The sequence below is a fragment of the Crocodylus porosus genome, unplaced genomic scaffold (genome assembly GCF_001723895.1).
Source record: "Crocodylus porosus isolate Cpor-Errol unplaced genomic scaffold, CroPor_comp1, whole genome shotgun sequence".
NCBI classification, from domain to species: Eukaryota; Metazoa; Chordata; order Crocodylia; family Crocodylidae; genus Crocodylus; species Crocodylus porosus.
The window spans coordinates 46,145,095-46,155,413 of NW_017728931.1; the positions used below are offsets into that span (position 1 = coordinate 46,145,095).

The following is a 10,319-nucleotide window of genomic DNA, read 5'->3' on the forward strand; positions in this document are numbered from 1 at the left end:
AGTGGGCATTATCTTGGGCCAGGGGGGCAAATTGCACATGTAATATGTAGCTCAAGCTGGTGGGGGAGGGTTTGGCATCTCCCCAGAAACTCCAGCCACAGGCTCACTGATGCTTTAACTAACTTCTTGCCTGCACAAAAAGACTCCTTCAGTATCTCCCACTACCTCAGGCTGAGGACCATAATCTCCACTTATCACTAGACGAATGCTAGCAGGGTGCTTTCATTCTGGCTAGGAAGCAAGTGACTACGCTCCCTTAAATATGTTCCTTAAATATGTAGGCCAGTATTAACTAGTAGAGAGGCCAGTCTGCATCATTATGCTACACACACCACAGCGCAGATACTTCACCAATCATGTAAGGTAGGGATTTCAATGCAGTAGAATTACCCTGCAACAGCTTTTTTTTCCCCCAATAAGCCTAACTTATTAGTGCAGAGGGAAGCTTTCAAACCCAGGCCTCCTATGTGCTATTGAATGACTACCAAACTGTCAGGCTGGCTGAAATTCAAGTACTGAAGTAGATAGGAATTAGTTAGCATCCTATTAAATAGTTTGTGAGCCCTCTAGTGGTCCTCATTACATTGTATGTACAGCAGGCCACCAAAAGCAATATGGGCTGACATGTTTGTGTCTATTCACTACTCCTGTGCCATTTCTTCCTATCGTTTATATTGTAGACAAGAGTAGATTTGGAATGTGCCTATCCCCTAATATGTGAATGTAGTGTTCTGCAACCCAGCTTTCAGTTGTAAACTGAATAGGCTATATTCTCCTCTCCACAGATGCTTCATCCCATTACTGCTAATGTGTGGAGCTACAGAAAGGAAAAAAAACCAGACTATCGATATATGACAGAGCAAAGTGTATCTCTGCAGCAATTCAGTCATGTATTGGGCAGTGCAAAAGTGACCATTTAGTTATCTAGGCTGACCTCCTGTCTAACATAGAACAAAGTATTTCATCCACTTACTTCTGTGAAGAACAGCACTATAAGAAAAGAGAGACATACCATGTTAACTAACTGTAGTTAGTAACTAAAAAGAACTTTAAAAGTGTTTATGAATCTGTAAGTAAAATAATGCATGTTGGGTCCTGTTCTGCTCCTCCTGACGTCAGTAGGAATCGACTGTTCTGTTGACGACAAGAGCAGTAGGATTGGGCCCTTGTATATCCATCTGTTCAGTACAGATACATTTTCACTGTGATTTTTCTGTGCCTTCTGTACAAAATTAACTCGCTGGTGCAAGTCCAGTTAATTTAATGAAATTGTGCTGGTCCTGTATCTATGAGGAGAGCACAAATATCTGAGGAGAGCACAAATATCAGATGTAGAATATATAAACAAAAACAATTGCAAGAGAAAGATTTTCTTTAAATTGCTGCCTAGTTCTTGACAACAGCATGTCAATATCTTACTTATGGACTCCCTACCAGTCAAATTCCATAGGAAACGTGAAGCTCATATTGCAGGCAGCTTCCAGCGCTGCAAGATAAAACTGCAGTTTACATGGGGTTGGCAAACATTCAGAAGATTGCGACACAGAGGAAGTGATCCAGAATGTCGAAGCTGATCATGCAAGGCCATTAGGTGTTTATTATTAGCCCAGCTGATAACTATGCCAAAGGGATGAGGAAAAGACTTAAAAAGGCAAGGGAGGAGGGGGAGGGAATAGCTGGCTTCATTTGTGTTACACTTGCGTCTTCAGACCCTGAACTGGAGCAGCACAGTGAGTGAAGTCACAGTACGGCTGCATACAAATTCCCACCTAGGCAAGGAGCCAACACAAGGCATATTCACTGCTTAGAGCCTTATTGCACATTGCACCAATGCAGTAATTGCACTTAGGCATGATCACATTGGAACAAAATGAGGACTTTTTGTGTGAATAGCATCTCCAGATCATATTAAGTAACGTGTCCAGCCGTTATTGGGCTGCTTCACATTTTTTGGTCCTCCCCCAGCCAGATCTGCCAAGGATCTCCCCCACCCCACTATACCAAGCCTCCATGGTCAGTCCCAGTGCTAGCATCACACAAGAGTTGGTTCAAGTCTCTAGAGCAGGGGTGGCCAACCTGCGGCTCTGCAGTCGAAACTGAGTAACGTGCTCGCTGTGAGCAGTCCTGTGAGATGTGACGTAACAGCTATGGAAACTGGTCACCGTGTGCTTGTACAAAGATTCAAAGAGATGCATATTAACTTCTGAAAAGCTGCATGTGGCTCTGGAGCCATGGGTTGGCCACCCCTGCTCTAGAGTGATGCAGGGGCTAGGACTGACAGTCAGCACATAATTATCACAGTCATGTGCATAAGATCATGTTAGAGACTGTGGTAAGCATTATAGAATCATAGAAAATTAGGGTTGGAAGGGACCTCAGGAAACCATCTAGACCTGCTCAAAGTTGAACCACCCCAGCTAGATCATTCCAGCCAGGGCTTTGTTGAGCCAGGCCTTAAAAAGCTCCAAGGATAAGGATTTCATCTCTCTAGGTAACCCATTCCAGTGCTTCACCACCCTCCTAGTGAAAGTTTTTCCTCATATCCAACCTAAACTTCCCTTGATGCAAGTTGAGACCATTGCTTCTTGTTCTGTCATCTGCTAGCACTGAGAGCAGTCCAGCTCCATCCTCTTTGGAACCACCCTTCAGATAGTTGAAGGCTGCTTTCAAATCCCCTCAGTCTTCTCTTCTGCAGACTAAATAAGCCCAATACTCTCAGCCTCTCCTAGAAGTAATGTGCCCCAGCCCCTGAACCATTTTCATTGCCCTCAAGCTGGACTCTTTCCAACTTGTCCTCATTCTTTCCATAGTACTTCCCTTGATCTGCTGGTAATGCTTCTACTAATGAAGCTAAGTATGCTGTTAGCCTTCCTGGAAACAAGGGCATGCTGTTGACTTGAATCCATCTTATTGTCCGTTATAACCCCTATGTCCTTTTCTGCAGAGCTGCTACTTAACCAGTTGGTCCCACGCCTGCAGCAGTGCATGGGATTCTTCCATCCTAAGTGCAGGACTCTGCACTTGTCCTTGTTGAATCTCATGAGATTTCTTTTGGCCTAATCCTCCAATAGGTCACTCTGAATCCTAGCACTACCCTCCAGCATATCTGCTACTCCCCGCAGCTTGGTGAGATTGCTACTCCCCCCAGCATCCGTGAGATTGTTGAGGGTGCAATCCATCCCATCTTCCAGACAGTTAATGAAAATATTGAACTAAGCCAGCCCCAGGACTAACACCTGGGACACTCCACTTTATACCAGCTGCCAACTAGACATTGGGCTATCAATCACTATCCATTGAGCCTGACAATCCAGCTAGCTTTCTATCTACCTTACAGTCCATTCATTCAACCTGTACTTCCTTTAACTTGCTTGCAAGAATGTTGTGGGAGACCATATAAAAAGCCTTGCTAAAGTCAAGGTATATCACGTCCACTGCTTTCCCCACATCCACAGAGCCAGTCTTCTCACGACAGAAGGCCATCAGGTTAGTCAGGCATGACTTGCCATTGGTGAATCCATGCGGGCTGTTCCTGATCACTTTCTTCTCTTTCAACTGCTTAGAAATGGATTCTTTGAGGGCCTGCTTCATGATTTTTCCAGGGACTGAGATGAGGCTGACTGGTCTGTAGTTCCCTGGATCCACTTTCTTCCTTTTCTTAAAGATGGGCACCATATTTTCCCTTTTCTAATTGTTTTGGACCTCCCCCAATCACTATGAGTTTTCAAAGATAATGGCCAGCATCAGCTCTGCAATCATATCAGCCAGAGCACCCTCCGTACCCTCAGATGCACTGCATCCGGCCCCATGGACTTGTTCACATACAGCTTTTCTAAACTGTGCAACTGCTCAGAACACATTCTAATGTTTAATACAGCATGGTAATGCTTACTACCATCTAAATAAAACATATGCTAAGTATCCCATGAACAAGTCCCTAAGAGAAGCATAGACTTTGTGCTGGCCCTGTGTGCAGGGGACAACTTCACACTTAAGGCTTGTCTATGGCAGTGTCACCCCCAGGCAATCAAAACAAACTTTTAGAAGAGTGACTTGGTGCAACTGTTTTAAAGCCATAAGGTGCTTCTGGCTCCTATTTTTCAAACTTTCCTCCACAAACCTATGGGCTAGGTACTTTTTCTTTATCAAACTTGAGATTCTTACAGGATTCCAGAAACTGAAGTTTTTATACAAACACCAAACTTTGTAAAACTCGCAAAAAACAACAACATTCATTGCTGCACCAGCGTAAATTAAGGAATTATTTTTAAATCCATTATTAACCTTTGCCACAGGTTATACACACCATTTTCAGTTTGCATATATCAATTTAAATGGACTAGGAACATATTTAAGCTGTGTTATTTCAAACAATGACTATTCTGAAACCAAACTGAGAGCGTGTCCACATGGGGATTTGCACTAGTTCCAAGTTAGTTAAATCGGTTTAAACTAAGCCAGTGTCAATATGTTCAAAGACTAGGACTTAATATCTGTAGGTGGGATTGTCAGAAGTACCCTGTAGGTTCTGACCTCCCATTCACTGCCAAAATAGAGTTGGGCATATAAGAGAGAGTTTCAGCACTTTTGAAACTAATCAAAAAGGGGCCATTTCCCCTATCCGTCATGGGATTATCAAGGCATACCTTAGTAGAGGGATAAGGAAGATGAATTTATTAATTCTGGTAAACCTATTTGAATTCATTGACTGAGAAATTAAAAACAGAAAAGCAGCAAGCAAATAAGCAAGCCCGCCACACAGAACTATTTGAGTTAGCCCCAGCACCAGTCCACAAGAGCTAAAAATTAAGAAACGCTTAACAAAATAATACAAGGTAATGGCCAAGCAATAAGGGCTTAGTATGTTAAAAGGCCATGCACTTCACCTACTAAGTTGTCTTTAATAGGGAGGAATTTAGAGATGGAGTCTCAGAATCACTGCTGAGTGACTGTTTTCTTCAAGGAACGGCAGAAATCTCCAGGGGCTTTATTTTTTCTGACAAGGTCGTAGCCAAGAAACAAGTTGAAATTATTAATCTTATAGCATGAGAGACATCAGCAACAAGAGCACATACTGTGTTCATTCTGACAAACTGTCTGGAAGCGGTGTTCGTCTGCCCTGTCTCCACACAAAGGTCAACCTGGGTAGTTCGGTAATGAGTGTGATCACAGTGGTAGAGAGAGATTCCTCTTCTACAACAAGGAAAGAGTGACATTTCAGGAAAAGTATGTTATAAACAAAGTTGCTACCAAAGGAGAACCCTGCACGAGTTGCAGCCAAAATCTTAACCAGAAGTTTAGTAGCAAAAAGGTTACCTAAACTGAATGTTACTACTTACAGCCAAACAATCATGTCTTTTAAATACTTTACTGCCAATAGTCCGTTTTCCTGTACTTGCATGTGTGAGGATTTACCTCATCTGTTAGATGCCAGCAAGTGTTTCCAGTGCTTTCTGACATATGCATGCATGTGTGTGTTTGTTTTCTTTGCAGTTGGAGTTGTCTAACACAGCAATCCTTCATCAGATTAGGAGGGACCAAGTCACAGACACATGCCGCGCCAACAGTGTGTCTAGCAGGAAACGCCGTGTGCTGACACCCAACGACCTCAAACATTTGGTGGTAGATGAGGATCATGAAATGATCTATTGCTACGTACCCAAAGTGGCCTGTACAAACTGGAAGAGAGTCATGATGGTTTTGACAGGCAGGGGCAAATATAACGATCCTATGGAGATACCAGCCAATGAAGCCCATGTGTCCTCAAACCTGAAGACCCTCAACCAGTACAGCATTCCAGAGATCAACCACCGTTTAAAAAATTACATGAAGTTCCTGTTTGTTCGCGAGCCTTTCGAAAGACTGGTGTCTGCCTACAGGAACAAGTTCACCCAGAAGTACAACACCTCCTTTCACAAGAGATATGGCACAAAAATTGTGAGGCGCCAAAGGAAAAATGCCACTCAGGAGGCTCTGCGTAAAGGCGACGATGTGAAATTTGAAGAGTTTGTGGCATATCTCATTGATCCACACACCCAAAAAGAAGAGCCTTTCAATGAGCACTGGCAAACAGTCTACTCCCTCTGCCACCCTTGCCACATCCATTATGACCTCATAGGAAAATACGAGACACTCGAAGAGGATTCCAATTACATCCTTCAGCTTGCAGGAGTAGGCAGTTACCTGAAGTTTCCCACCTATGCAAAGTCTACGAGAACTACTGATGAAATGACCACAGAGTTCTTCCAGAATATCAGCTCCGAGCACCAAACACAGCTGTATGAAGTCTACAAACTTGATTTTTTAATGTTCAATTACTCAGTGCCAAGCTACCTGAAACTGGAGTGAGGGGGAAAGAGAAAGGAAAGAAAGCCTCTTTTATTTAAGATTTTTATTTGTCATAATAAATATGAAGAATGGGTTATTTTGTAAATTAATATTTTCTTTTTTTGAATGATGCTGCGAGCAGCACAGTTGAAATTATTTAAATCATCTGTAAGAAAGGACAGCTCTCTTGCAGGGTGACAGGATTTTGACGATCTAGCTTTAGAAATGAGTAATACTGCTACACTGTTTAAAATGTTAATTGTGTTCTGGTGAATTTCGTTTATCTTGCATTCCTCAAATTCTAATTAATGTTATTTATACTTATTTAAAACATGGTCTCTTGGTAGGTTTCACTTTAGCAGCAGAAATATGATAATATTTGGACAAAAGGAATCTGACTCTGTGCTTTCTTCAACTGTGCTTGTCTCTGGTCATTAACTCTTTCATTAGCTTTTCACACAGATAAATACCCTATCAGAAAATTTAAAACAATGAGGTTGTTAATCCATATCACATCTTGGAAACACTGGTAGAAATAGTTTCTTCAGAGGATGATATTGCACTTAAATCATAAATGTAAAGTTACCTTTTTCCCTGAAAGGGAAAGGATAGAACAGGTTGTGATGGATCCGGGATATTTAAAATCTGAGACTGAAAAATGTGAGTATATCCCTTGGAGAGAGAAACCATAAATTTTGATCTGGACAACACAACCTGATTTCCTGTGCTTGGCACTTCCAAGCCTGTCTTCCCAATGAAGAGAGAAGACGATTTGTACATGTTATGTGCAAGTAAAGTCTGGGCTCAAAAGCTGCAGAAGATTTTGATTGCCCAACATGAGCCCCCTAATACAAGACTTCAGCTAAGAGGGCTCGTGGTTATCACTTTCTGATAATTAGGCCCCTTACAGGATCTCAATTTGTATGTCTCTCGCCCTTTCCCCTGCTGCCCACCCATAAATAAATATCACTGGTCACAACAGGAAATACTGACCAAAATGTGTTCGTACATAGCACCAATGCATATAATCTGAAAAAGTCAAAAGATCACCTTCCTGTTGATCTCTGCCCTTATGAGGCAATAAAAGCAGTCCCTTAATCTTCAAACACATTGGTGTGATACCTTGGGCTAGTGTCTTGTGTCTTATATTTGTTAGTCATTAGTTTGCCATTGGTGACTGAGTTTCTGTTTTCCAATGGGTTAATAATATACCTGAGTTAAGTATCAAATGAGAACATTTTATGTCAGGTAAATGTGTCAGTAGCAGTTGCTCTGTATATAAAGTTTGTTGAGATGTCATATTGTAATAAGAGCAGTAGATTACCTAGAGATTGCTTTGAATAAACAAGCATGGATAATTTATTCACTGCAAATAAAGAAAGGTATGGTATTTTAATCAAGGATATTAGCAAGCTCAGTGAGCAAAAGTACAGATTTATCCAACTGTTTAAGTTTATTTTGATGTATGTGGGACGCACAACCAAGATGGCAGTGAGAGTGACCTTTTTTTTTTTTTATGTTATGCATCTCCTACCAAACTATCTTGACCTGGGGAGACAGCATAGTAAGCTAACTGAAAGCTGCAAAGCACTGCATTGATTTATTTTTTGTTGTGCTAAAAATGGGATGTAGGAGTTTGTCTAAATAATATGGTGTTGGCAAAGTGCTTTTCAGTTCTCAAAACGACAGTCTCTCTGCCATCACCAGAACAAGTGCAGATTTTCAAAGTCAAAGGTTGCTTTTGATTTTGTAAGCCTGTATTGGTCCAGGAAATCTGGGAGGCAACATCCCATTTTCAAAAGCAAGTTAGGAGCCAGAAGCCACTTCAGAAAATGCAACGTTGGTGCTTGTGAAGAAGTTGGTGTCCAGATCTCACAATGCTCGAATCCCCGCAGTTCAAGCAGTGATAGGAGTGGTCAGATAAAACAGCTCTGGCTCTTTGGGCCAGGTCCTGGAACTACACTGGTTTACTGTGGCTCAGGATATGGTCCCCTGAATCTTGTTGGGTGTGGAGAGCCCTATAGTCATTATTAACTGAAGAAAGAAAAGTAGCATAACAAGCAGCAACTCAAGCACTTTCACCATAGAAATTTGCCCTTGAAAATACCCAAATCCTTGTTATCACTGTAAAAACACACTTCATCCCAGAACGGAATGAGAGTGGAATGACCCAGATCCCACTGGGAGGGAGGAGGACAGGAAGGCTACACACTGTCTAATCAGATTTTTAAAAAATTCTTAAATGGCTTTTCATTGCTGACTAATATTTTACTTCAGAGCAGTTGTACCATTCAGGGCATATGGAGCTGTTGTAAGTGCCTATCACAGAGTGTGCCCTGCCAGCGTGCCCTATTTTGTATTCTGTAACTCAGTGGTTACGTATTTATTTACTAACACATACACACTTCTATACATCCATACAGCAACCGATAGTTGTGGCTGTGATCGTGTCCTACTTGCTAATCCCCAAACCCTTTTTAGGTCTCAAAGAGAGAGAGGGATTGGAAATGTTCATCTTCTTTTTAAGACTACTAGATGTATCATTTTGACTGAGCCAGAAAATTTCCCTCCTCTCCACAAGGCCCCATACAAAATATGTAGAGTTACATTTCTATATCTTAAAAAGACACCACTTCACAGCCACTGCCCTCTCCAGCAAGAAGACATGCCGAAGAACACTTTCTCTCCTGTCCTGTCCTTCCACAATGTGCTCAGCTGAAGCAAAAAGGCTGAAATCCATTCCTGGAGACAAATCACCTGTGTGGCACAGCTGAGCAAGACTGCTGAGTAGCTGGAGCTTGCCTGACCACCACTTTGTGTCTTCAGAAGCCTTCTAAAATAATGCCTACTAGTTGTCACCAGATATACCAGTAATGCTAGAGCTAATGTAGCTGTAGGATCAGAGCAGTTTAGCACACTGCTAGTGATTCCAGCCAATCGTCCTCAAAACCAATGAGAACTTTACAAAACATAGGTTTCCTCCCAAGAGCGAGCCAAAGTAGCCACAGCTGAATAACAAGAAGTTGGGAAAATTTAAGTACAAAACGCTGATCCAAACAGCACATACCAGATGTGATTTAAGTTCATGTCTTCAACCTCAGCTAGTTATTAACAATACTGGAGTAGTTTGTCTACCATGGATCCAACCCTGTAAACTTTAGGCTCCAAACTATAGCCATTTCACGTGAACCTAGCTGACATTTCCTATTTTATATCAGTGAATTCCAGAAATCCTTCATACTTCAGCCTCCATATAAAATTTGTCCAAACTTAAGGACCTTTTCAGACTGGTTCACCAAGCCTACTACATTGCAACAGAAAAGTCAACCACAAATAAAATGCTTTCAGAAGTCAATTGACCCATGGTGTTTTAACTGTAGTCTGCTGCACTTTTCAGGTACAAAAAAGGGACTGTCCTTACTATTACTCTTGTTACAGAGAGTGTTATTTTCTTACATGCATGCACAATACAATGTGTACATATAATTTAACATCAATGTGGGATTTGATTTTTTTTTTTACCTATTTGTATGCAGTAGAAGGCTTGTTGTAGAAAAGTATCTCCTCATACCTACGTATACTGTTAATAAAAAGTAAAAAAAAAAAAGCTAAATTATACATTGCCAACAAATGTGTGAACTGCTCATGAATCTTTCCTTGAAAAAAGCCATTCAAGCCTGATTATTTTTCTAAGTAACTTCAATTAAATTGAAGAAAGAAAGAGTTCCTGTGTGCATGTGTGATTTTTGTCTCATGTTCTAAGATGCATGGTGTAGGGTATTGTTTTCCAATGGTTTCATTCAAAAAAAAAAAACCCCTAAAAACTTTTAGCACTGAGGTGAGCAACAGATGCAGAGGCCAGGAGGGACCATCACAGTCTGACTTCCTGAATAAACACAGACCAGAGAACCTGAAGTACTAATTTTCTGCATCAAACCCTTAACTTTTCTGAGCCATTGCTTCTCTTTCAGAAAAAGCAGCAGTCTTGCCTA

The 10,319-nt window shown here is 41.4% G+C and overlaps 1 protein-coding gene across 5 annotated transcripts in view; it reads left to right on the forward strand.

Annotated features, from left to right (window-relative positions):
• CHST11 (carbohydrate sulfotransferase 11) overlaps positions 1 to 10,050 on the forward strand; it is a 252,261-nt gene extending 242,211 nt beyond the window's left edge. For all 5 annotated transcript variants that reach the window (XM_019544775.1, XM_019544776.1, XM_019544777.1 and 2 more), the window contains one exon: positions 5,494 to 10,050. In XM_019544775.1, coding sequence (XP_019400320.1) covers positions 5,494 to 6,348 — 855 coding nt within the window. In that variant the 3' untranslated portion in view covers positions 6,349 to 10,050. The remainder of the gene's footprint in view (positions 1 to 5,493) is intronic.
• The last annotated feature ends 269 nt before the right edge of the window (positions 10,051 to 10,319 follow it).